The sequence below is a fragment of the Caretta caretta genome, chromosome 11, assembly GCF_965140235.1.
Source record: "Caretta caretta isolate rCarCar2 chromosome 11, rCarCar1.hap1, whole genome shotgun sequence".
Lineage (NCBI taxonomy): Eukaryota > Metazoa > Chordata > Testudines > Cheloniidae > Caretta > Caretta caretta.
Window position 1 is genome coordinate 1,811,962 of NC_134216.1, and position 26,894 is coordinate 1,838,855.

A 26,894-nucleotide genomic window follows, 5' to 3' on the forward strand; every position below is an offset into this window, starting at 1 on the left:
CAGAATCCCCTGTGCCCAGAGGAGGGTGAGTGGCCAGGGAAAGAGCCCCAGCTGGTGAGGTGGGAGCTGGGTCCTGTCTAACTGCCCAGCTCTCTCTCTCCTTATTTTTTGTGCAGAAGGAGTATGAAGACAGCATCTGCTTTGAAAAGCCTGAGGGTGAATTCTCTGTTGCCCTGCGGGCTACGCTTCCACGCCACAAGCTGCTCTTCCCAGACACCATCCAGCTGCCTCTCTGTGCCGTCCACGATTTTACAGAAGCCTCGTTTCCCCTGTGCAACGTTGGGTGAGTGAGTCTGCAAGGCTGCTGCAGGTTGAGCAGAACCACATTCCAGACCTGCCGGGGCTGAGCCATCCTCTTTGTGCCCTTGGGCCAATTTGGCTTCTTTGGCTCATTGTTTAGATCTTGCCACGATTCCCATTGTAGGCTGACATCATTCCTCTGGAAAGCCACCTCTGCAGTGCAAGACTTTCCAGGGTTAGGTTCTAAAGGGGAGGGCTCAGGGGTTGGGACTGGGATACGAGGCACCAGTTCGTTGCTGTGCACCAGTTCCACCTGATCAAGAGGACTGGCTGGCTCCAGAGGACGGAAGTGGGAAACAACCTTTCAGATCTAGGTCACTATTTTGTTAGGGCTTGTCTACACTTGAAATGCTACAGCAGGACAGCTGCAGCGCTTCAGTGTAGACACTACTGACACCGATGGGAGGGGTTCTCCTGTCGGTGTAAGTAATCCACCCCCTGAGAGGCGGTAGCTAGGTCAATGGACGGTTTCTGCTGTTGACCTAGCACTGTTTACACAGGGATTTAGGTCAGCTTAACTATGTCTCTCAGGGGTGTGGATTTTTCACACCCTTGGCTGACATAACTAAGCTGACCGAATTTTCTAGTGTAGCCTAGGCCTTTGTTGATTGAAAGGCTCATCTCTGTAGCCTGTTACCTGGCCTGGAGAATGCATTGGGAGGCTCTCCTACATTTTAAGGCCAGAAGGGACTGTTCTATCCAGTCTGACTTGCATAACAGGCCATGGGGGAGGATGCACTAGGTGAGCTCTCGAGGCCCCTGCCAGCCCCTATATTTCTGTGATTCCTCACAGGGCAGGTGTCTACATCACCCACCACCAGAGCACCTGGCACCCTGCTGGGAGTCTTGGCTAATGAAGCCCTGTAGACTGAACTCTCCTTTCACTTCTAGAAGTGGACTCTCCAGGGCAGGGCTGGGGCACGTTGGCAGGGCAGAGTGTGTGGGAAGCTTGCTGAACTGAGCCTGCTCTGTGAGTGAACAGATGCCTTCAGTCTCTAGGGCTGACAATCCAGCCTTAATTTCATCTAGTGAAAGAAGAGTGAAAGCCTGCTGGCCCTACTGCTGGCAGTTAGTGTCTCCTGTGCGGGCTGGGGTTCTGATGCTGGGAATGGTGGCAGGGAGATGCCCAGTTATCCAAGGGATCCAAACCTCCAGGGCACTCTAGTGTCTGTTCCTCAACACAGCCTTTCAACCGGGCCCAGTGGTCCGTAGTTCTGTCTTTCAATGTATCTGATTTGAAAAAGCGAATCCTGCTCCGGGGTCGAAGTGCTTTCTCTGTGAATCACACATAATAACTGTCTGTCCAAACAACCACATTTCCTACCCTCTCTGAACATTCCTCCCCTCCGATATCTGGCTAACAACCGCTTCTCTTTGTAATGCACAGGTGTGCCCGGGGAGGGGAGTGTTGGAGATCGCTGTACAATACATTTCACTGAGGCGTGAGGTTCCCCTCTGTTTGTGTGAGCAGGTCTCTGATTTCACTGTTCAGCCCCTGGGGTTCAGTTGCCTCCAGCCTCCACGTGTGCACCCCGATTTCCCCGTACACAAAGATTTGGGATCCTGAACAATGCCCAAACCCACAGAAAAGGGTGGAGATATTTGTTAGTAAATTCCCGCCCCTTCCTAGGGAGCAGGCAGATGGGCTGGTGGCTGAGCTTGTTCATTCAGCCCTTCTCCGAGTTTACCTCTCATCCCCTAGCAAATGAGCAGCACAGAAATGACAGCAGGGCTTTCAGGACCGAGTCCGTTCTCTAGTGCATCACTTCCACGCTGAGGCAGACAGCATAGAAACTGCTGATTCTCAAAGAGGCTGAAGAGAGGTGGCTGAGAGAAAGGAAGGCAGAGAGAGCGAAGAGGAAAGCGTAGCAAGCATCGAGCACTGGTTGTGTGTTGGTATCCTCTGGCCCGGCGCCTTACGTCTGTGTTATCTATGCCAAGGACTGTCACTCGAGAATTGGACGGGTTAGCTCCTCGCCATGCTGCAGCGGCACACACAGTAACTGAACTGCTTTGTGCTTACATCATCTTTTCTTGAACTGGATGGGTGCCCCAGGGATGCTGTAAAGTGGGCTGACGGTTTCTCGGTAAAAACCGGTTACTCTGGTGAGGGACTCAGCCACCTGAGGATGTCATCTAAGATAAGGAAACTAGGAGTCGTCATGGGTTTGATTATTTTTGAATGAAAGGGCAGTAGGCTCAGGGGGTGTCATACCAGAGAAGATCACCAAAGCAGTGGGAAGGGCTTGGTCAGAGGGCCAGCAGTGACGGGACATTCAGGGCAGGTATGGAAAGAGGGCTATGGTGGGAAAGCAGGTAGGTGGGCTTCAGGCCAGCTGGAACGAGCCCAGCTTCCCCTGGAGTGAAATGGCCTTTCTTGTTTGGAAACTGTCATGTGTTCTAACATGTTCTAAACCTGGGATGGTGAGTGTGTGGGGCCGTTGGCAGTAAATTGTGGGTAGATGGCACAAAGGGAGCCAGGTGCAGATGGATCTGCCACAAACCATTTTGAGTGTCCAAGTGCACTGTGGAGGGCTCTTGCCTTCTGCTGAAACCACAGGGGTTGGCTGCTGCAGGAGGCGGGGCACTGGCCCCAAAGGGCCAACTGGGAAGGCACAGCCTTGGCGTGAATATGCTGGGAGAGAAGCACCAAGAGATGGGTTGGGGCTTTGATGTCTGCTTACCACACATCTCCATTTCCCTAGCGATCTAATTACCTTATTTAACTGGGAGACGGCAAGCCCTTTTCACCTGACTCCTGTCAGTGGCATGCTGGAGCCAGGCTCTGAGTGCGTGGTGAAGGTGACCTTCCAGCCGCAGATGGCACTGGTGTATGATGCGATTGCAGTGTGTTGGTTTGGAGACAATGAGGAATGGAAGAGGACCATCAAGCTAAGAGCCATCGGTGAGGCTTTCTAGAGTGTAAAGGCAAAAGAAGCCAGCACAGTCCATAAGCGAAGGAGTCTGTGGAATCATATTCAAGACAAATGCATCAAGAGGCCATGACTAATGGCCTTTCTGTTGTCCCACGTGAACCAGGGGTGGCCAAAGTGAAGCCCACAGGTTGAAATTGGCCCATGAAATTCTGTAATATGACTTGTGGTCCTCCTCATCTTTAATACAGAGAGAGTTTGGAGACCCAGCATGCAATGCTGCAGCTTGGTCCAAACTGGCAATTCTCTTGCTCTTCAGTAACTTGATGGGGGTAGACAAGATGACTTAATTTTCACAGTAGTAAAAACACTAGACATTATAGCCTTGCCTATACTAGGGCTCTCATGAGTGCTGCCAATGGGAGTTTTTTTCTAAGGCCAAAGTGTGGCTCCATGCGGGCGATTGTCTTGAACAACCACAATTACTAAGATATAGAACTGCTCTTTGCCAAGGGCCCTGCTGACGTAAAGAGAACAGCTAGGGGCCTGATGTGCGTTATCAGTAGAGTGACAAACAAAAGGACTTGCCTCTTGATTGTGTGTTCTAATTTTTAATAGCCAAATATCCTCATCTTCTGGTGAGTGTGCTTGGGGACCTGTGCGAAGATGTCGAGCCTGGGGACTTCCGGGATGTGCTGTGTTTTGGTTCTGTGGCTGTCGGTGCCGCCGTGGAGAGACACGTGGAGATCTGCAACCCAACCATGGTGAGTTCGCAAGGTGGGTGTAAGTCTGTGTTCCTCCCAGACCTCGGCAGCTAGCGTGCTTTATTCTCCCTACCAAAGCTGTACAAATAACATGGGTGTGTGCAGGGGAGAGCGAGGTGGGGGGTCTGTGTCAGGAAGCTGGGAGCGTGGGCACGGAATAAGGCTGACGAATTCGAGAGAGACCAATCGATTGATAGCCAGTGAAGAAAAGCCATGCATTTCTCTCTTGTTTCATTGGGCATCAGCCACTTCTCAGAGCAAAACTGGACTTTGCAAATGAATAATACGCTTGAGAAAAGCGTGGGTGGGTGCGGTTAGCAGTGAGCTCGAGCCAGGCATAGTGCAGACAGGCACTGCGCAGGCTTCCTGCACCCCTGCAGTTCTGCCAGGGCACCTCACTCCTGACCCTTAGCCCCCTGTGTGACGAAGTGGGACTGTTCTTAATATTTCCTCTGAATAGAGTGGGTGTGCCTCAGTTTCCCCTGTGCAGTTCTTAAATATCTAGGTGGTGGGGTAAGGGTGTATGATCATTGCAGAGCCCTAGAGGGCAGGTGTGTGCAGGGGTCTGGACACAGAGAATGGCCAACACCCTGTTTCCTGACAACTGGTGGCAGTGGTGGGATGTACTGCACCCCATGGATGGCACTCCGTGCAGTAAGTGACTGGGGAGCAGTAAAACGAAGGGGGATTGACGAGGACCAGGCATGCTGAAGGCTCAGAGAGGAGCGGTTTCGGGGGGCGGTTAACCCCTGGGAGTGTGTGACCAGCGAGAAGGACTGTGCAGTCATGGTGTCCCCCTGGGGACTGCTGGGAGCAGTCTCAGGGGCGGAGGAGCCTGCGGCTTGGCCCTGGGAGAGAGAAGGACTTTTGCAGTAACAGGGTTCCCCGGGGGATTGCAGCGAGCGGTCCAAGGGGCGGAGGAGTCTGCAGCTCGACCCTGGCAAAGAGGTGGTGACCTCGAGAAGGGCTGGCACACTAGGGGTTCTCCCTGGAAACTGTGGGAAGCTGAGAGCACACAGGCCTGTGAGTCCACAACAACTTGGGAAGAGCGGAGTGATGGCCTGTCACTGTCTCATCAAGAAGGACATTGTAACCTGGTACAGAAAGAGAGGGTTGAGCATTGGAAAGTTCATCAAAGCAGAGTTAATCGTGCAGCTGGAGGGGGATGACCGCTCTAAGGAACAGATTCCTGACCCCAAATGGGGCTATAGCAGGATCTGGGAGCAGCTGGAGTGGGAGCCAGGCATCGCCAAGACTCCTGTCCCCGACCAGACGAGGGTCTTCACGATCAGGTTCCCCATTGGGGGATCGGAGACGGACGGGATTGGAGCTGAGTCCGAGAGAGCAAGAGGACTGTGAGAGACAGCGATAGTCCAAGGAAGAGCTGCAGAAGTAGCAGCAGCATGAACTGGCGGTGGTGCGGTGGAGAGGCCTAGGGGACCTCCCCGGGGTGAGTGGGGATAGACCCTGTGTCGCGGAGTGTGGGGGAGTCCAGGCCCTGCACCCCTCTTCCTGGGATCTACTGAGACTCTCAGCCAGCCAGTAAAACAGAAGGTTTATTGGACAACAGGAACACAGTCCACAACAGAGCTTGTGGGTACGACCAGGACCCCTCAATCACGTCCTTCTGGGGGAGCAGGGAGCTTAGACCCCAGCCCTGGGGTTCCCTGTGTTCCTCCCCCCAGCCTCCAAACTGCCAACTAAACCCACCCAGCAGGTTCCCTGCTGCAGCCTCTGTTCACATTCCTGGGCAGAGGTGTCACCTCCCCCTCCCCCTCCTGGCTCAGGTGACAGGCTCTCAGGTCTCTCATCCCCAGGGCACATTCCCAGGTCAACACTCCCCCCTCCCTGCTGAGTCACATCGTCACACCCTGGGGTGCGAGTTCCGCAGGGAACCTCGAGACTAAATTGTTGCCCCTGGTTAAGGGGGGGGGATGTGGATGCCCACCTCACTGCCTTTGAGCAGGCTGGCGATTTGAACCAGGGGGACCCTGCGGAAAAGCCCCGGTGTATAGCTCCCTTGCTGGGTCGCAAGGCCATAGACTCCGTCAGCCAGATGGGTGGGGAGGTGGACAGGCTCCCACTCCTGACCCCAACCTATATGTCTGTGTGGAGTTCCCTGGGGTCGGGCCCCTCGGACCTCCAGTGGGCGCAGAAGGTGATTGTCAATGGGGAGACGTTCCTGGGGTGGCGAGATCCTGGGACAGAGAGAACTGTTATCAGGCCCTGGGTGGTGCAGCTTCAGATGCTGAGGGGCTGTGTGAGTTGGGTGAGGGTACCAGGGATGAAGCCCCTCGCCCTGCCTATGACCCAGATCCCTGTGCAGACCCAGGAGGGGTCGGGCTGGCTGGTCGTTGGGGTGCTCCAGGACACCAGCTGTGAGACCCTGTTGTGGGATGACTGTGTCTCTTTGGGACAGGATCCAGGCCCTGCTCCTATAACTGCCAAGGGTTTGAATTTGAATCCAGGGAACCAATTGGTGGAGAGGGAAACGGTCAGTGAAAATAAAAGGAGTACTTGTGGCACCTTAGAGACTAACCAATTTATTTGAGCATGAGCTTTCGTGAGCCACAGCTCACTTCATCAGATGAAGTGAGCTGTGGCTCACGAAAGCTCATGCTCAAATAAATTGGTTAGTCTCTAAGGTGCCACAAGTACTCCTTTTCTTTTTGCGAATACAGACTAACACGGCTGTTCCTCTGAAACCGGTCAGTGAAAATGCAGATGACCTGGCTGGCAGCAGGGAGGAGCTGCTGGGCTCAGGCTACCTGCCTGCCTGTAACCAGACCCCTGGGGCTCCCCGCCCCCCTTGCACACCGGAGAGGGGGCTCAGACTGGCTCTGACGCAGTGAGGAAAGCAGCGAGCTTGCTGCCTACCCCCACTGGGACAGCAAGGGCAGCGCTGAGCACAGTGGGAGCTGAGACCCCAGCTGAGTGGGGGGAGACACAGGCAGGGCAGGGGATCTGTTGGGAGTGGCAAGGTGCTTGGTAAGGAAAGTTTGGATGAGCCTAGGCAGCCTTGAGAGCTGATGGCTGTGTCTAGTCAGCAGCGTGGGAAGGCGAGGAGAGTGGAAGATGAGTGTCCCTGGACCTTTCCTGTTAGCTGGGTGGAGAATTGTGACAGTGAAGGAAACGTGCCTGTGTCTGTCTGGGGTATTGACTTGCCTCTGGAGGGAGCTACCCTGATTTCCAAGCAGTTGTCTGTGACCAGCTTTGTGTGTTGGGACCAGGGGAATGAGATCCCAAGCTGCGTGTCTGGGAAAGGAGAAAGTGTGTCCGGCTCTTCTTTGTCTGTGGAGCAGACAGAAGGGGCCTTGCAGCCTGTGATGGATGAGGGTCGTGCAGTTGTCTCAGAGTTGGTTCTGGATTCAGCTAAAGCCCAGGAAGGGAACGGTCCTAAGTTTGTGTCTGCTCGGGAGAACAGCCCTGTAACTAGGTCGCATCCAGTTAGTGTCTATGTAAAATCCCAGAGACCCGACAATTCTGGTGCTTGTATTTTGCCTGTTGCTAGTGTGTTGTTGGGAAAGGGTGTCGCAACTCTGATTAATCAGGGTGAGATCCTAGCCAGGGCACAAGGAGAGCATGAAGGTGATGTGATTGTGTTACCTACTGAGGGTCTGGAAACCTGTAGCAAGAGGGAAAAGATTCCTGAACTTGTGTGTGGCAAAGGGAAGGAGAATGCTTCTGACCTTTTATCTAGGAAGTCTGTAAGTTTGCCTGAAAGGGGATTGTGTAGGAATCCGCTGGATGGGCCAGAGGTAATTCTGGATGTAAGGGAGACCCAGAAAGAGTCTGTTGTTGCTCAGGAAAGTGTTCCTCTAGAGGAAGCCCTAGGTGAAGAGGGTAAGAGCAGAATTTCTGTGAGGAGTGAATTGTTGGAAAAGCCCTAGGGAAAGGAATCCTCATGTAGTCTTTACAAGCAGTTTACTGCAACTGAAGGGTGTGAAAGTGATTTAATTAAGATAGTTTCAGTTCCTAACAGCCAGAAATTTTCTGTTGTGAATGGATCCACTGACTTTCCTGTTGAAAGATCCAGTGTGGATAGCTTTGAGAAGGTCTCAGATGGAGTGAAAACTGTTAAGTTAAACAGTCCAATAACCAAGTGGCTGTGTTTGGCCAGCTTGTTGGGGAGAAGACCCAATCCCAGTTTACATTGGGAAATCCCTGGGGTTTTGGGGTGGCCAAAGGGCACAGGCCGGATAAACCTTCCCACATGCGGCCTGCGAGTGCTATCGATCACCCCCGACCTAAGGGAGGGCATGAAACTGGAAGGGCCTGGTGTAACTCCCACCAAGGAATGGGAGAGTTGCTGGGGCATCCATGGGAACGCTGGTGGCTTCTAACTTCCCCAGGTCACTGGCTAAAGTGACCCCGCTCAATTCGATCTCGAAGGGGGGAGAGATGTGATGAAGTGGGACTGTTCTTAATGTTTCCTCTGAACAGTGTGGGGGTGCCTCAGTTTCTCCTAGGCAGTTCTTAAGTATCTAGGTGGTGGCGTAAGGGTGTATGATCATTGCAGAGCCCTAGAGGGCAGGTGTGTGCAGGGGTCTGGACACAGAGAATGGCCAACACCCTGTTTCCTGACACCCTGCTATTCTGGTCCTGGCCACCCTGCACCCCGATCTGCCAGTGCTGATCAGTCAAATGTCAGAGGTGGCAACACACGACATAAATAATACCACAATAATACCATGGTGTCCTAACTCGCCAAGTAAACTGCCTTTCAATGCTCTTTAGTGATGGGGCTAAAATCTGCTCTGATACACCCAGGAGCCCTGCTGACTTCGTTGGGGTTGCATAGTTCTAACCCTGGGTTTCAGAGTGATCTCTGTCTGTCCTGGTGCCAGAGAGATGTCTTTCTTGGGTTGGTGGTTTTTCATACCCAAGTGCCTCTCCTGCAGCTTGTTTGATGTGCCCCTGGGGCTTGGCTGAGCCTTGCTGGCGAGGAGGACATGCTCTACTTTGGGGCTCAAGAACCTTGGTTGTTTTCCATCAAAACAAACCGCCTGTTTCACACTGTTAGGCCAGCCGGTTCTCACTCACTTTACGGGTTGGATGTGGAAGGGGATCATCGATTTAGAAGATAAGAGCACAGAGGAGGGGAGAATCAACCACAGGTTGTAAAGCCTGAGAAACAGACTAAGGAAGCCTTCTCCTTTATTCTTGTTTCTGTTGTGAAAGCATCCAGAAATCCCAAGCAGGGACCAGGGCCCTGTTAGTCAGTCAGTCAGTCCCTGTCCTTGTCTAAGATTCTTACAGGGTAAAACAGGTGGCTGAACAGCCAGACGGTGATAGGGGACAGGAAGCAGTAGAGATGGGTATCAGTCTGAGTGGGAATAACAGTAGTTAGCCGGCCCCTTCTGCAGCTTTACATTCCTTTGGCTGATGCTTTCTGGGACACAAAAGACAACCATCCCTAAAGAAGCAGAGCTCTGTGTAAGCCTGAAAGCTGGTCTCTCACCACCAGAAGTTGGTCCAATAAAAGATATGACCTCGCTGACCTTGTCTCTCTACTGTCCCTAAAAGCAGCCCAGCAGATGGCAGCATTTCCTGGGAAATCAGGAAAGGCACCTGCTTTACATTGTGTAGCCAGCTGACCCAAAGGAGGGTGAGCTCCCTTCTCCGGATGGGCATTTTGCTGTCAGGCCTCATTGGCTGCTTAGTGTTTTGGCTGAGTTGGCTGCTGAACAGACTGAGGGGCAGATAGTCAGTGACCATGCAGGTGGGTGCTGTGCTGGCTTCCTCAGACAGCTCTGCAGTGCACCTCAGTTCTGACCTGCTATTCCAGTATTGGACCCTGTGCTATTCCAGTGCTGGACCTCACCGAGCAGGGCTGATGCACCACAGTTCTGACCTGCCGCACCCTGTGGCAAACCCAGTCTTGGTGTCTACTGAACAGAAGCAGCTAACCTTGCTGCTTTGGGAACGTAGGCAGATGCCCACTAGAAACCAGGGGGAGGTTCTCCCCAACTCACGTCACTTGTGACTCGCTGTAAATAAGACCCAGCTCTCCAAGGGGGAAGACAAGTACATTTGCCTACGCAGGGCTCGGCTGACATAAGAACACAGATCTTAAACTGATAGTCTTCAAAATGCAGAGCAGCCTAATCTGGACCAGAACTGTATGAACCTGCTCGTCTTCCCCTCACAGGTCAGCGTCCCGTTTAGGATTGAGAGAGCAAAGGAACCCCTGCTCTGGGATTATGTCTTCTCTTGTGATGTCACACAGGCCATTGTTCCAGCCAATGGGAAGCTGCTTATCTCTGTGCGTTTTAGCCCCCACACAGTAGGGGTGCAGAGTGTGGACTATTTCACCATCAAGCCGGTAGGGAACCTCACCCAAACGGTCCTGAAGGTGATTGGATCATGCAAAGGTATCAAAGGACAGTCCCCCATGTCTTCAGACCCCCTTCTCATTGTGGGGTAGGGGAGTGGCTGACGGAGTGCCCCAGTACGTGGGCTGGGACTGGCCTTCTGCAGGGTTCCATGTTCTTCTTGGCCGTAGTGGGGTGTAAATTCTACCACCCGCTTGTGCTTGGGCATGAGGCTATTGGAAGAGCACGTCCAGCTGTTTGCTGAGGCAGATTGATTCAGGGAACCTGTCAGATGATTCGTTTCTGACTTGGGATGATCCACTTTGGCTGGAATAGAGTGTGCTGCAGGGACAGAAATTGGTATGAAAGACCCAGGCATTGGTTGTTGTTCCAGGTCCTTTAGTGTTCCTGCAACATTCCTTCGTGAACTTTGGCTGGCTCAACCTTGGAGAGTGTTTGACGCAGCCTTTGGAAATCAGCAACATTTCGGATGTCCCTGCCTATTATCAGTTTGACATTGATGGCAGAGAGAGCGTCTTCTCCTTTGATTGCCCATGTGGAGTCCTGAGCGGGATGGCCACTCTCATCCTGAGGGTGACCTTTCAGCCTGCTCACCCTATCATCTGTTACCGCAGAGTGGTTTGCCTCGTCCATCACCAGGTAGGAGGGGCAACGGGTGACGCTGTTACTGAGATGTCCAAGAATGAAGGAAACCTTTTCTGTTTGGGAACTTGCATCAGAGAGGGGATGGGTAACATGCTGTTACAGAACCCTGCTCATCTCGTGGTTATGTGTTTCCAGAGAAGGAAGGGATCTGTAAGTGGCAGGAGAGTGCTGCCCGTCATTCTGCTGAGGAGATGTGTATAGGGTCAAGGGCTAGTGTCATCTATTCGATCTGGCCATGTTAGGCACCAGGCAACTGCGCTCATTTCAGAGCAAGACGTCTGTCTCCAACACCAGGTTAAAAAATGAAACACAAATTGCTTCACTCCCCTTGTTTGTTGATGAATGTAGGGCTATGAACACACACTGTGTTGGTACGGGTTGTGGTACACGAGCTTCCCCCACATGGCTCTGCCAGCGCACCTCAATCCTGACCTGCAGTACCCTCCTGTTCCAGGGTGGGGCTCTCTTTCACAGCCTGGCCTACAGGGCCCCCCACCTCAACCCTGACCTGTCTGCAATGCTTCCTTCTCTTCTAGTCCTGGGTTCCCCTACGTAGCCCTGTAAATCCATCACTGCGTCTCCTGCTAATCCAGCCTGGGCCTTTTCTGAGCAGACTCTTCACTGGGGTGTATTCTGCCAGGTGGTGTGGTAGATTGTTGATGTTTACCAGTACTAGAGGGAGATCTGCAAACTCCTCTCCCTTGTGAGTCAGGTTAGGTGTCTGGAAGTGAAAGTCTGGTGCACTGACCTTGCATCGTGTGTCACCTACATCCTTCCCTAATTCTAGCAAAGATATTGGGCCAAATCCAGAGGCAATGTCAATGGTGGTGTGTGTTTACACAGTGCTAAGTCTGTAACTTACACTCTGGGGGGTGGGTGTTGCGTAACAGGAAAAGCAGCCAACCGGAGGGCAGTCAAAGTAGCCTGTTTCCTGCAAGTGTTTCTGGCACTTCCCCAGAATCCATTGTTCCTGGATTTGTTTGGTACCTGCCATTCTGATACAACTAAACCAGCCATCCTGCGGCCAAGACATCTCTCGTGGTACAGGACCAACATGGCGCGAGGGCTGACCTTCTACCCACCCGACATCCTGAGCTCGATGCTGAGGGAGGGGAAGCTGCAGATGGATGAAAACAGAGCCCTCAAGCTGCCTCCACAGGTATGGGCTGCCTTGGGCAGATGCCACGCTGCCCTTGCTCTGCCCAGCAGGGTACCGGTTGCTCACTGCAGATGCCTTCATGCTAATTGTGCAGTTACAAATGTACATAGCATATATTTGCAAAAAGAAAAGGAGTACTTTTGGCACCTTAGAGACTAACCAATTTATTTGAGCATAAGCTTTCGTGAGCTACAGCTCACTTCATCGGATGCATGAAAGCTTATGCTCAAATAAATTGGTTAGTCTCTAAGGTGCCACAAATACTCCTTTTCTTTTTGCGAATACAGACTAACACGGCTGTTACTCTGAAACATAGCATATATTGGTATTCATCTGCCTGAGTTCTTATCCCGACTCAGTTAGTAGCCCACTGTGTGCCTTTGAATGAATCACTGGACTTTCTCTTGCCTCAGTCAACCTCAGATTGAAATTTGGCTAAAAAGCAGGAGCCTTCTTGGATCCTAAATGCTGAGCTTTCCTGGGAAACATGCTATAAAGGGGAAGTCCTCTGTGCTTAACTACAGCTTGTCGGTTGCATTGGCAGTCAGGGCTGTGGGGTCTCCTGGCTCCCATGTCTTGAGAATCATTTCCCTCAAGGGAGTGTGCTTTACTATAGTGCTTACCCCTGAGCTAGACAGAGATCTGTTTCCTTTTCCTAGGTCCCTGAAGACAAGCCCCCTGAGGAGTACCCATACATCGACCCCATGACTGAATATTTTCATGATGGCATAACCAGCGACCTCACCATCTTTCCCCCTCACGTCAGTGTCAGCGTTAGGGAGTTTGATTTTGGTTGCTGTGTGCGGCTCCAAGAGGTGGAACCACTTCCTCTCTGCCTGACCAATCACACCAAAGGAAAGATCACTGTTACGTGGACATGCAGGCCGGAGAGTCCCTTCCGAGTGACCCCTGAAACCTGCGACATCCCACCTCTGAAATCCACAGCCTTTCGCCTCATTTTCCAGCCCTCTCAGCTCAACACTCTGTATGCAGCAGAGCTGGAAGGCTTTGCCTTCTACAAGGTCAGTAGGAATTACCAGTATCCACACCAAATGCAGCAGCAGTAATGTCAAGGGCTTGACTGAAATCTAGACCTATGGCTTTCACCTTGTTGGGCCTAAGATCTGTCCACCCCAGTGCTCCAGTCCCAAGGTAGGGAGTGAGTTAAGGAGAAATCACATTGCCACAACACTGTTTGGGTGGGTTAGGCTGAGTTGGCTTTCTTTAAATGGCATTTTGTTATATCAGACTTTCTCTGGTCTTAGTGAGTAACCTAAGGAGGATAAATGCTCCCCAACCAGCTGCCTGTTCCATTGCTGATCCTTCCCGGTCTGTGGGCAGGCTTGGAAGTACCCACAAAGTTTGACAACAAAATGATTGAGAATCATTTCACTGACACCCTCCTCTTGCCATGTCCTGAGTTCAGGCCAGTCAGTGTGAGCGCAGGATGGCTGGGGAGCGAAGAGTTGGTTCAATGGTTGAGGCACTCGTCCAGGACTCAGAAGACCAAGGTTGAGTTCCCAGCTCTTCCACAGGCTTCCTTGGGCATGTCACTTAGTTTCTCTGGGGTTCAGTTGCTGTAATATGGGGATAAGAGCATGTCACAGGCGCGTGGTGAGAGTAAATGCATTAAAGATTGTGAAGCTCAGATACCTGCAGTAGTGGGGGCCAGATAAGTACATAAGATAGACAGCGAAGGTCTCCAGGCATTGGGATGTCACTCTCTGGAGGTCATTCCTGATCCTGCCCTGACCAGCTCTGCTTCCCTGACGCATGTCATCTCCTCTGTATCCCCTGAGGGTGGCAATCTCATGAATGGCTGCTCATGCTGGCCCATGTGCTATCTCATTTAAAGATGGTTCTGTGGCACATTCCCACCCCACAGATGCACGATTCTCTTTCTCCTTTGCCTGCAGGTGCTGAGACACTATAGTAACATTGAGGAGGACAGCACCATGTGTCCATCCTGGTGCCTGACCATCCGGCTGAGGGGCCACACCTTTGAAGCAGATCGGCAGCACTTCATTCCGCATTATGTCCTGGACTCCCCCAAGGTGAGTGTGGTCAGCGTGTGTCACATGGAAGTATGTGGTGAATCTTTGATGTGGAGAGTCCTGGAGTACAGAACCCTCTTTCCTGCTGTCCTAGTCAGAGACATGCTTTGGGTGGCTTCCTACTGTATGGAGACTCCCAGCTTAGGACAGGTCGGGGGGTCCCCCTGTATCCCAGTTCTCTTGTGTCCCAGCTTGCAGTGAACATCTTGGTCCTTCCTGTCAAAGCTGATCTCGTCACTGGTAAGGACTGCTGAGTTAGCCCCTCTCCGTCCACTGGGCTGGGGGGTCAGCAGCAGAGCAGTGCACCAAGACTTCATTGGAAGAGAGGTCTCCTGCAAGGCAAAGTGCGACGTAAGCCAGGCTCTTGCTGCTGCTTCTCCGGCACAGGGGTCGTCGTCCTTCCCATGAGGCTAAGGAAGATCCGACTCCAGGAGCCTGCAGCCTTCTAGGAAGAGTCCTCCTGAGACGTCAGGCGAGACTCCCCAGCTAGCCCAGGGGCTGCCTGGGTAACTTGCCAAGAACCCAATAGCCACACGTGATTTGCATAAAGTGGAGCAGATTGCAGCCATCTTTGTCTTTAACCCAGAAGCAGGGCCTGCAGAGGTCGCTGGTCCCAGTGTGCAGCCTGGCTGTTTGGATTGGTAAGAAGCATTGCATGCTGGGCTTGGAGTCTCAGCAGGCCACTTCAGACAAATAAAGGAGTGGGCAGGTGCAGTCCTCACAGCTCCATGGGTTGCTGTTGGCCGCACTTTGCCCACCTTAGAGTGAATTCACTTTCCTCTCTTGCTTCCTTAGAAGTAGTGGCAGGGTTCACCTAGGGCTCAGGCTGGCACTTGTCAGACTTCGGAAAGGGAAATTCAACTAGACAAACATTTCCTGTGTAAATTGGCCTTCTGAAATGAACCCAGCCCTCCCGGCTCGCTTTCTGTCCATCAGGTTTTCCCTGCGGTGGGTCCGAACACCAACACCTACCGCAGCGTGCTGCTCTGGAACGTTGGCACTTCCCCGATCACCTTCTGCATGAACCAGGACATCTGTCCCTCCGTTTTGGTCAAACCCTGCTCAGGGTACGTAGCCTCAGGAGCCCACCAAATCTTCCTTCTCTCAACGCAGCCGGTGGACATGGCCACACACCAGCACATCCTGTCCTTGCAGCTGAACTCCTATCCCAAGTACACCCAGGTAGAGCAAGGGTAGAAGGGCTGTTTTGTATTCTGGTCTCTCTCTTTGTGATAACCTTCACCGTGGGCCTGGTTATTTCTCCTTTTTGGTAGTTTGTTTCTTCTGTTTTGGAAATGGGAATTTAAAGTTGTGACGCAGCAGGGAGGGGGAGTGTTGACCTGGGAATGTGGCAGGGGAGTTTCAATGGGAGACCTGAGAGCCTGTAACCTGAGCCAGGAGGGGGAGGGGGAGGTGAATGTGAGCCCAGGAATGTGAACAGAGGCTGCAGGAGAGAGCCTGCTGGGGGGGGTTAGTTTCAGTTTGGTGCTGGGTGGTGGAATGCAGAGAACCTCAGGACTGGGGTCTAAGTTCCCTGCTCCCCCAAAAGGACTTGACTGAGGGGTCCTGGCTGTGCCCACAAGCTCTGTTTGAGACTGTGCCCTGTTGTCCAATAAACCTTCTGTTTTACTGGCTGGCTGAGAGTCTCAGTGAATCCCAGGAAGAGGGGTGCAAGGCCTGGACTCCCCCACAGTCTGTGACAACTGGTGGTAGCGGTGGGATCTACTGCACCCCGCGGATGGCGCTTCCTGCAGTAAGTGACTGGGGAGCAGTAAAACGAAGGGGGATTGACAGGGACCAGGCGTGCTGAAGATTCAGAGAGAAGGTTTCAGGAGGCGGTTAACCCCTGGGAGTGTGTGACCAGAGAGAAGGACTTTTGCAGTAACAGGGTCCCCCGGGGGATTGCAGTGAGCGGTCCCGGGGCAGAGGTGTCTGCAGCTCGACCCTGGCAAAGAGGTAGTGACCTCAAGAAGGACTGGCACCCTCGGGGTTTTTCCTGGAAACCATGGAAAGCCACCCAGGCCTGTGAGTGGCCAGCAGGGAGATGTACGCTAAATGCCTGAAGGGCGACCTGGTGGAGCTGTGCAGGCAGAGGGGGCTGCGCATTGGGAGGTCCACCAAGGAACAGCTGATTGCCCAGTTGGAGGAGAGGGATGACCCAATCCCTGTCCCTGAGGGAAGCCGCCCGGTGGACGCAGCGTGGGCCCTGGGGCCTGACTGGGCTGGGAGGGGTCAGACTGCTGCCGAGGACATCCCGAGACCCTTCCTACCTAGGCCTGGGGGAGGGGTTGGGGGAAGCCCAGCGAATACCGAGGGCACCCTGACCCCGGCAGCCAGCAGGGGATCCTCCCGACGGAGGCGGCTGGAATGGGAGAGGGAGATGAAAATGAGGGAGCTGGAGGATCATGAAAAGTAACGTCAACGTGAGGAGAAACAACGTCAACATGAGCAGGAGGAGAAGGAGAGGGAACTTCAGGAGAAGGAGAGGGAACGTCAGGAGAAGGAGAGGCAACATAGGCATGAGCAGGAGGAGAAGGAGAAACAAAGACAGCATGAACTGGAGGTGGCCAGGCTGAGGAGCAGTGGGGTGGGTGAGTGTGGGGGGACCCAAGACTGCAAGGAGCTTTGATAAGTGCTTCCTGGCCCAGCAGAAGGAGGGGGAGGACACAGATAGCTTCCTGACGGCCTTTGAGAATGCCTGCGAGATGCACAGGGTTGACCCTGCAGACAGGCTCCAGTTTCTCACCCCCTTACTGGACCCCATAGCCATGGAGGTGTACAGCCAAATGACAGGGGCGGAGGCAGGGGACTACGAACTGTTCAAACAGACCCTGCTCCCTGAGTTTGGGCTGACCCCCGAGATGTACCGGAGAAGGTTCCGGAGTCAGCGTAAAACGCCTGAGGTCACCTACCTACAACTGGTCAACCGAATGCAGGGATATGCCCGCAAGTGTACAGCTGGGGCCCAAGCTAAAGAGGACCTGCTTGACCGGTTCTGTGGATGAAGGGAAAGCAGTGGATGTATTGTTTCTTGACTTTAGCAAAGCTTTTGACACGGTCTCCCACAGTATTCTTGTCAGCAAGTTAAGGAAGTATGGGCTGGATGAATGCACTATAAGGTGGGTAGAAAGCTGGCTAGATTGTCGGGCTCAACGGGTAGTGATCAATGGCTCCATGTCTAGTTGGCAGCCGGTATCAAGTGGAGTGCCCCAAGGGTCGGTCCTGGGGCCGGTTTTGTTCAATATCTTCATAAATGATCTGGAGGATGGTGTGGATTGCACTCTCAGCAAATTTGCGGATGATACTAAACTGGGAGGAGTGGTAGATACGCTGGAGGGGAGGGATAGGATACAGAAGGACCTAGACAAATTGGAGGATTGGGCCAAAAGAAATCTGATGAGGTTCAATAAGGATAAGTGCAGGGTTCTGCACTTAGGATGGAAGAATCCAATGCACCGCTACAGACTAGGGACCGAATGGCTAGGCAGCAGTTCTGCGGAAAAGGACCTAGGGGTGACAGTGGACGAGAAGCTGGATATGAGTCAGCAGTATGCCCTTGTTGCCAAGAAGGCCAATGGCATTTTGGGATGTATAAGTAGGGGCATAGCGAGCAGATCGAGGGACGTGATCGTTCCCCTCTATTCGACATTGGTGAGGCCTCATCTGGAGTACTGTGTCCAGTTTTGGGCCCCACACTTCAAGAAGGATGTGGATAAATTGGAGAGAGTCCAGCGAAGGGCAACAAAAATGATTAGGGGTCTGGAACACATGACTTATGAGGAGAGGCTGAGGGAGCTGGGATTGTTTAGCCTGCAGAAGAGAAGAATGAGGGGGGATTTGATAGCTGCTTTCAACTACCTGAAAGGGGGTTCCAAAGAGGATGGCTCTAGACTGTTCTCAATGGTATCAGATGACAGAACGAGGAGTAATGGTCTCAAGTTACAGTGGGGGAGGTTTAGATTGGATATTAGGAAAAACTTTTTCACTAAGAGGGTGGTGAAACACTGGAATGCGTTACCTAGGGAGGTGGTAGAATCTCCTTCCTTAGAGGTTTTTAAGGTCAGGCTTGACAAAGCCCTGGCTGGGATGATTTAACTGGGAATTGGTCCTGCTTCGAGCAGGGGGTTGGACTAGATGACCTTCAGGGGTCCCTTCCAACCCTGATATTCTATGATTCTATGACCTAATCATACTGGAGCAACTGTATGAACAGTGCCCTTCTGACCTGAGGCTGTGGTTGGTGGACAAAAAGCTACAGAACCTGCAGCATGCAGGGCAGCTGACCAAGGAGTTTGTGAACAGTTGGTCAGGGGGTAGCAGGGAGGAGTCCCAAAAGAACAGGCCCCCCCGATGCAGAGAGAGAGTCACCCTGTGAACTCCCAGCGGGGAAATGTGGAGAACCCCCTCCCAAGGGGAACGCCTGGTGTCGGGACCCTCCGACCCACTCGAGGGGACCAACGTGACCTGAGCTGCTATCACTGTGGCCAGAGAGGCCACGTACGGACCCAGTGCCCCAGGCTCAGGGACAGACTGAACAGACCCAACCTACCCAGGGTTAACTGGGTAGGGACCCAGCTGGATGAGGGGCAGACCGCCCAGGCAAGGGGGGCTGCCAGCTTACCACCTGCTCCGGGGGGAAGAGTACCCCAGGCCAGCTCCACCAGAGGGCTGGACTCAGCGTGCTCGGGTTACAGGGTGGGCGCGGGGCTGTCCCTCTGGAGCGAGTGCCTTGTTCCCCAGGAGGTAGATGGGAGGAAGGTCAATGGATACTGGGATACGGGCGCGGAGGTGACGCTGGCCCGGCCCGAGGTGGTGACCCCAGATCGGGTGGTGCCCAACACCTACCTGACCCTGATGATGGGGGTGGGCGGGACCCCATTCAAGGTGCCCGTGGCAAGGGTACCCCTGAAATGGGGGGCCAAAGAGGGCCCCAAGGATGTGGGGGTGCACCACCACTTGCCCACTGAGGTTTTGATGGGGGGAGACCTAGAGGACTGGCCAACAAGCCCCAGACCGCCCTGGTTGTGACCCGTAGCCAGAGCCGGCGAGGGGCACTGCGCCCTGACCTTGGGGAGGGTACCATACCGGAGGTGCAGGACCCTACCCTGGTTGGGAGGGAGTGCCGAGGGGCACGGCTCAGAGAGGCTGTGGCCTCAGACCCAGCCAGTGAGAGGGAACCGGGCCCCATCCCTTTCCCAGCTGCTGAGTTCCAGGCCAAGTTGAGGAAAGATCCCTCCTTGCGGAAGCTCAGGGACCTGGCCGACCTCAGTGTGGTATGGACCATGAGGAGAGGCTGCCAGGAGAGGTTCCTGTGGGAGAAGGGGTTCTGGCAAACCCAGACTTTGACAAGCCCTTTATGGTGTTCACCGATGCCTCAGACACGGGACTAGGGGCAGTGTTAATGCAGGAGGATGGAAAGGGGGAGAGACACCCCATCGTGTACCTGAGCAAGAAGTTTCTACCCCGGGAGCCACACTACGCGGCCATTGAGAAGGAGTGCCTGGCCATGGTGTGGGCCCTCAAGAAACTAGAGCCCTATCTCTTCGGGCGACACTTCACCGTGTACACCGACCACTCTCCCCTGACCTGGCTGCACCAGATGAAAGGAGCCAACGCCAAACTCCTGAGGTGGAGCCTGCTCCTGCAGGATTACGACATGGACGTGGTCCACGTGAAGGGACGTGCCAACATGATAGCGGATGCGCTGTCCCGGAGAGGGGGCCCCGAACTTCCCCAGGTCACTGGTCAGAGCGACCCCGCTCAGTTCAGTCTCGAAGGGGGAGAGATGTGACGCAGCAGGGAGGGGGGAGTGTTGACCTGGGAATGTGGCGGGGGAGTTTCAATGGGAGACCTTGCATAATGACAGGTTTCAGAGGAACAGCCGTGTTAGTCTGTATTCGCAAAAAGAAAAGGAGTACTTGTGGCACCTTAGAGACTAACCAATTTATTTGAGCATGAGCTTTCGTGAGCCACAGCTCACTTCATCAGATGAAGTGAGCTGTGGCTCACGAAAGCTCATGCTCAAATAAATTGGTTAGTCTCTAAGGTGCCACAAGTACTCCTTTTCTTAATGGGAGACCTGAGAGCCTGTAACCTGAGCCAGGAGGGGGAGGGGGAGGTAACACCTCTGCCCAGGAATGTGAAGACAGGCTGAGAAGGGAGCCTGCTGGGGGGGTTTAGTTTCAGTTTGGGGCTGGGTGGTGGAACGCAGGGAACCCCAGGGCTGGGGTCTAAGCTCCCTGCTCCCCCAGAAGGACGTGACTGAGGGGTCCTGGGTGTACCCACAAGCTCTGTTTTGGACTGTGTTCCTGTTGTCCAATAAACCTTCCATTTTACTGGCTGGCTGAGAGTCTCAGTGAAGACCAGGAAGAGGGGTGCAGGGCCTGGACTCCCCCACACTCCGTGACAAAAGTCTTCTAAAATGTCCTTTGGGTATTAACAATGTGCCCATTTCTTATTGGCACAGCAGGTGCCTTCCAGGGCCTGGTGCCCCTTGTTGTCCTGCCTGCCTTGTGCCTGCTCTCCAGAACTGTGCGTGACAGCCCAACAGGCAGGCCCGGAGTCCTTCCCCCCCTGAGCTCAGCCCTGTTGTGATCCCAGGCGCCTTTTGGAAGGAGATGCAAATCTGCCTGATTCTTTCAGAGCTCAGCTAAGATTTTCTGCTACTGTATATTCCCTTTCCCTGAGTCCCATAGGAGATCCTGCTCCGGAGCAATGGCGAGTCCCTTCTGTTGCTCTTAGAAGGAGATGGGAATCTGTACTTCAAGCCTACCTGTGTGGGGACCTCAACCACACGCACTTACACCATAAAGAACTGCACAAGGTTGCCAATGCACTTCAAGTGGAAGATCCAGGAGTCTGACAGCAAGGTCCTGTCTGTCAAGCCCGCCACAGGGGTCATCCAGCCCAGCGAAGCCTTGGTGAGTTCTGCTGAAGTCATTTTCTTTCGCCACCCACCATACAGCTGTAGAGAGCTGAGAGCAAAAACACATGGCAGTAGTTCACAGCCCCATAGGCCAAGGGCGGAGGGTGCCAGTACGTGTTTTGGGTAGAGTACCTAGCCAGCTTCCTCCAGCTTGATCTTGAAGTAGATTTGCTCCACCACATGCTTGTTTCCTTCCAGACACTAGGAGCAAATATATTGTGGAGGGCAGCAAGAACGGGTGCATCTGAGAAGGCCTGGCTGTGAGTGTCTGGGCGTGTGTTCCCAGTAAGAACCCCCAAAACAGGGGTCAGGTAATGGGCAGAGACACAATCAGGATCAGGCCAAAGCTGAATAGAAGCTGGCAGGTGGTAATCTGGAGTGTGACCAAGACAGCAGTGAGGGAGGAAGGTGCTGTCTGTCTTATACACTCAGGATTGTCAGCTGCTCCATAATGTGTTTGGAATTGACTCCTTGGCCCGGGCAGCAGAGAGGCTGGGCACACCAGTGAATGCCCTCTCCCTCCTGTGATTCTAGGCTCAGGCATGGACCTTTACTCCTGGCAAGGAGACCAAGTATCTCCTGCGAAGCTGGGTGTCAGTGTGGAGACCCCAAGGGAGTTCAGCCCCTGAGTCTCCTGAGAGCACCCGCTACACCCTGCGGGTTATTGGCGAGGGGGCACTGGGCACCATTGGGGTAAGTACCAACATGTGGGAGAGGGGGAAGAGAAGGAGTATCTCCCTGGGGGATTAATTGGCTAAGCAGAATCTCCAGCCTCCTAGTAATGTACTAGAGGAGGGTACTTGGAGCCCAGTGGCAGCTTCTTTCCAGAGAGAGGGAGGTGGTGGTAGAGGAAAGAATGTTACTCCCGCTCTGCTGTGCTTCTGGGTTGGCCTTGCATTCAGCAGGAATCCATCACCCATCCTTCCTTTTGTTATCAGGTGCCTATGCAGCTCCCCTGCTCTATGTGTTGGGCAAAGGTCCATATTAAGACTACAAGTCCCAGCAGGCAATGCTTTATAATCTCCTTGGTACATATTGGGTCCTGGAGTCAAACTTTGCACATCGCTGCGTTACACTGTGTATATTGGCCTAGCCAAATAGCAGCCTTGTCCTGCCCCCTGAGCAGTCGGCAGTGATGTAACAATACCACCCTGATTCTTGTGTGCCGCCTTTGGGCTCTAGGCTCAAGAGGAGCAGCTGGACCTAGGGAACATTCTGGTTGGCGGCCTGCAGTCCTGTGACCTTGTATTGTTGAATAATGGGACCTGTTCTCTGAACTACATCCTCCACGTGGAGCAAATGATCACAGGACCGTGTGACCCTGAGGAAGTCCTCAGCGATCCGCTAGGTATTGAAAGAATGTTTGGGGAGGTAGAGTGGGGGGCATTGGGCCTCGTTTTTATTGCAGACAAAGGCATTCTAAAATGGATGAATTGCTCTTGCGAGCTCGAGAAACACCTATTCTTTCTGTGACAGCTGGTCTGTTTGAGAAGGTGCAGGTGTGTCTGTCTGTCTGTCTCTCATTCTATACTGGGTACCTTGTACAAACCTCTGCCACTATTGTTAAAGGTGTAACAAATGTCTACTAAAACAAAAGCTTCCTGTTCTCATCATTCACCAGTTCCACCAGTATTGCTCACTTCAGCTGAAAATTTCCATGCTGGGGTCCTGCTCAAAGTTTCAGCTCAAAGGGTAAAATTTTGAGCAAAATCAATTCAGAAGTTTTTGGATTTGGGGAGAAAAACCTTTCTTTTAAAAATAATATCAGTGCACACCTTTTTAAACAGGGCTAGAAGCAAAACAATCTCCAGATTGACACTTGGAGCTTGTCCTGGACAGTCCTCCATGAGGACTCGTGTGTGTCCGTGTTTGGTCTGGACTGAAAATGGCACACTAGGTGTGTGCAGAACAAATATGTACATTCTGAACACGGTATATACAGATATAGTGTGATATATACATAGAGAGAGAATTATACTGAGACCAAGAGGTCAGTGCCCTCCCGGTACTGACTCCCTTTCCTTTCTCATGTAGCTTTAGAGCTGGATCATTACAAGGGGATGATTCCTGCAAGGTCAAAGGCCATTGTTCAAGTAACTGTCAGCCCAGCCCGTCAACTGCATTACACCTGGTCAATCAGTTACACCATTTCCATGCCTAAAGGTGAGAGCCCTGGCTTGCCGGGAAGGACCAAAAGGGCCATTCCATCCCATCCAGCCAGGGGGCCCTTTCTACGCCAGACATAAACTGTGTCTGAATCTGTGAAGATGTCAGCTCCCAGCTGCGTCCCTCCCTCCATTCCCAGTGGATTACTCCTGCCGGCGGGAGTCTCTGTGCTGAACAGCTTGGCTGGACTCACAGGGGATGTTTTGCTTTCTCCCTTGCCCCTATGCTGTCTGCAGAGATGGTGTTTGACACAGCTGAGCCCTGGGGTGCTGAGGTAGAGATGGTTCCCAGTCCACCCAGGCCCCACATTGTCCCCTCTCCTCCACATGCCGATGTCCCACCCAGGCAGCTTCCCTTTATATGTCTTATAACAGACATGGTCATGTGTTGGTTGCTTCTGAAACTTGTGCCCGGGCATGCCAGGCAGGGGTCTGGCTCTCTGTTGGGGATCCAGACCCTACTTCTAGCCCAGCCTGGGCAGCTTCCCTCAACATTGCACTGATTAGTTCTTGTCTCTCCTCCCACAAGCTCTGGATCCTGCAAACACGGTAGGGGAGCAGCAGGCCCTCTGCTGTGTAGTAGCGACGGGCGTCTACCCCTCTGTCTGCGTCACGGATGTGTGTGCAGCAGGAAGTGCCCGCGGCATCAGCAAGCTGCACCTCTGGAGGCTCTTTGCACTGGAAACTCTGAACCAGTACTTGGAGCGAGACCCCACCTCCGCAGAGCTCACCTACAGGGTTCCCACAAGGCACAGGTGACTTGAGACCTGGCCCAGAGGAGTCTATATCCTGCAGTACAATCCAGGCAGGGAAAGCATGGCCAGAGGGTTTGATTTGCAGCTCGGTGTCACCTAGAAATCTTTGCTGACTCCTTCTCAGCCCCAAAGCAGGCAGCTCCTCACCTCTCCCTGGCCCGCTGCCTGTGTGCCCTGTCTTGTCCTTTCCCCTCTGCGGGGAGGCTGTAAACCTTGGAATTTCACCTCGCCTTTCTCCCTCTCTTCTTGGGCCCATCTCCATGGACTCAGCATTGCCCTGCTGGATAGTAGCAGGGCATGGAGAATGGGAATGAGTCCCACCCCGCTCCCCTGCGTGCAGCCATCCAGAGGTGATGCAGTGAGCCTGGGTGGGCACTGCTCTCCCTCAGGCCCCCATCTCCTCTCCAGGGCCCAGTGTCTGGCTGAGCTGCCATTCTGGCTGTGCTGTGTGGAGTCATCTCTCTTTTCAGGAGGGCAGTAGCGCTCCTGGGTCAGCCAGGGGAGTTCCTTGCTATGACCTGTCTTGTGCCCGCTCTAGGCACTAAGTGTGCTGTGCCTACCCAGCTCGCTCAGCCCCCACTGCGTGTTGAGATTCCCCATGTGGCAGTTTATGGGTGTGGAGGGAAGAGCCACCTTAGACAGAGGCAGCTCTCAGGAGGAGGGGAAAGTGTTTAAGCATCTGGGTGCCTCCTCTGGGCAGCTGATGTTCCTGGAGCGTGGAGCCCTCGAGAGGAGTGAAGGTCACTAGCTTCTGCTGTTACCCAAGGGAGGAGCCTCCCAGCAGTTGTGTTATGTCCAGCTCCTGCAGCACCTCCAGTGAGCTTTCCTTCCTCTTGGCTTGATTTCATCTCCTCTTTCTCTGCCCTGCACAGCATCTGCCCAGTCCCTCCCGTGCACACCCCCGTCCTGCTGGATTTCAACTTTGGGGCTGCTCCAATCGAAGCCGAGCCGTCTGTGGTGATCCTCATGCTGGAGAACAATGGGGTGGTGCCGGTGGAATGGTACGTAGCTCTCGTTAAACCCAGTGCCTTCCTCTGGAATCAGAGCTGCTGCCCCAGGACACGGAGCTGCTCCCAGGGCACTGAGTGCACTTGGCATCTAAGGGGCTCTGTGTTCTGAGGGGGTGAGCTGGAGGAGATTTGACAGGGGACTTCAGCGGGAGGGTTCTGAATACCCGGCTGGGCTGAACTCCGTCCCATCACCCACCTGGGGCCCTTCTACAGAGGAAAAGCAAGGGTCGCTGCCCATCACAAACTGTGCGGGACTGTCCCAGTTTTCATGGCTCCATCTTGTGTCCTGCAGGTCAGGCCTGAGACTCATGGCTCTATCTGTGTGGGGAACCCAGGATTGGGTTTCCAGAGGGTTCTGCAGACCAAGCCTGGGGGGGACTGGCAGGATGGCAGTAGTGAGGAGTTTCCAGCACTTCCATGCCTTGTGCTAAAGCTGATATCTTCATGATCCCAGACCTTGGCATATTTACCATCAGAACAAGGGGAATGATGCCCATTCTCATTCCTGCTCTGGCTGACTGGCTTTGCTGAGTCCATAGGGCCTTTCTGTTCCCGTCTGACCAGAAGATTGATGTGGAGCACTGGGCAGAAAACACAGAGTTCAACCCCAGTGAGCTGCACCAGATGAGAGTTCAGGACAACCAGCTCTTCAGTGTTTCCCCAAAGTCAGGAAGACTCTTCCCAGGACAGGAGCAAACAGTGCAGCTCTCTCACAGGTGACAGTTCATGCCCCCCTCTCCTGGGCCTTCCCTTCCACAGGAGTCAGTGCGTACCTGCCAGGATCCTCCTGTACCTCAATGCTGGGAACATTCCCATCACACGGTGCGTCCCCAGCAGGCCCCCAGAGAAGTCCCTCTGACTTTGTCCCCTTTTTTCTGACCCCAGTGTGGTCTTTACAGCAATCACGTTAATATCTTTTAAAACTGTGCTAGCTGGACAGAGTGGGGACTGGAAAGGTGGCTGGGGAGCTGCTTCCCAGAGCCGGTTTGTGTGGTTTTATCGATTAGTAGTTTTTCAAAAAATCAGGGTGGCCCAGGGACTGGCTGAGTCAGCGACAGCGGCGCTGTATAGAAAAATGAACCAGCTTTGCATTCCCTTGGGGTCTAACCCTGATTGCCCCTAACTCTTCTGGACTCCAGGAGCTCCAGGGCTCGGCCTGTACATTGGTGCGTGTCTATATCAAATACAGTTGTGCCCCTCCCTGCGTCAATGGCCCTTATTCTACGGTGACTCTCTTTAGCAGGGAGATGAATTGTCTCGCATTCACTGTGTGACCCTCGATTCTGTCACTCCAGGCACAGGGTTAGATTTTTAATGTTTTCCTCTCTCTCTTTCTCTTGCTGACCCTGGTGGTTTTTCTTGCCCTGCTAGACATGATTTCATCGGCACTGATCGGCTCCCGGTCCTGCTGAAGGTCTCCCATGGCCGAGAGATTCTGGTAAGATAGCAGGCGTTGCTTGTCGCGCAGCTAGCAGGCCAGTGAGTTCCAGGAGCTGAATTCACACGGAGGCACTTTACACAGGAGCTGCGAAGCATTCACTAAATGGTGGCCTTCCCGTGGGGTCAGTACCGAACCAGTACCTTAGCCTGGGGCTAGGGGGCATTGTGATGGAGGTGCCTTCTTGCGGATGAGGCATGAAACCCAGATTCAATCAGTTTGTAGTCCCATGGCACCTTTCATAGATTAGGGAACACTAAATTGTCTAGTCTGTCCACCTGCATGGCACAGGCCATTGACATTCACCCAGTTACACCAGGATTGAGCCCAAGAACTCGTTTGATTAGAACAGCTTCCAGAAAGGCTCCAGTCTAGAGCTGATGACATCAAGAGAAGGAGAATCCAGCCCTTCCCGTGGGAGTTGGTTCCACTGGTTAATCACCTTCTGTTAAAAAATTGTGCTTTATTGGA

At 53.4% G+C, this 26,894-nt stretch overlaps 1 protein-coding gene across 4 annotated transcripts in view; it reads left to right on the forward strand.

The window, feature by feature from the left end:
* The window catches only part of CFAP65 (cilia and flagella associated protein 65), a 51,225-nt gene that overhangs the window by 3,920 nt on the left and 20,411 nt on the right, over window positions 1–26,894 (forward strand). The window contains exons 5-21 of one of the 4 annotated variants that reach the window (XM_048868653.2): window positions 117–283; window positions 3,006–3,205; window positions 3,792–3,937; window positions 10,089–10,311; window positions 10,646–10,911; window positions 11,876–12,076; window positions 12,736–13,098; window positions 13,993–14,130; window positions 15,067–15,312; window positions 20,826–21,050; window positions 21,590–21,748; window positions 22,238–22,403; window positions 23,090–23,218; window positions 23,750–23,975; window positions 24,848–24,976; window positions 25,525–25,701; window positions 26,357–26,423. In XM_048868653.2, coding sequence (XP_048724610.2) covers window positions 117–283; window positions 3,006–3,205; window positions 3,792–3,937; window positions 10,089–10,311; window positions 10,646–10,911; window positions 11,876–12,076; window positions 12,736–13,098; window positions 13,993–14,130; window positions 15,067–15,312; window positions 20,826–21,050; window positions 21,590–21,748; window positions 22,238–22,403; window positions 23,090–23,218; window positions 23,750–23,975; window positions 24,848–24,976; window positions 25,525–25,701; window positions 26,357–26,423 — 3,228 coding nt within the window. Of the gene's footprint in view, window positions 1–116; window positions 284–3,005; window positions 3,206–3,791; window positions 3,938–10,088; window positions 10,312–10,645; window positions 10,912–11,875; window positions 12,077–12,735; window positions 13,099–13,992; window positions 14,131–15,066; window positions 15,313–20,825; window positions 21,051–21,589; window positions 21,749–22,237; window positions 22,404–23,089; window positions 23,219–23,749; window positions 23,976–24,847; window positions 24,977–25,524; window positions 25,702–26,356; window positions 26,424–26,894 lie in introns of those variants that run through there. The other 3 variants (XM_075117689.1, XM_075117688.1, XM_048868654.2) reach the window with 3 other exon arrangements.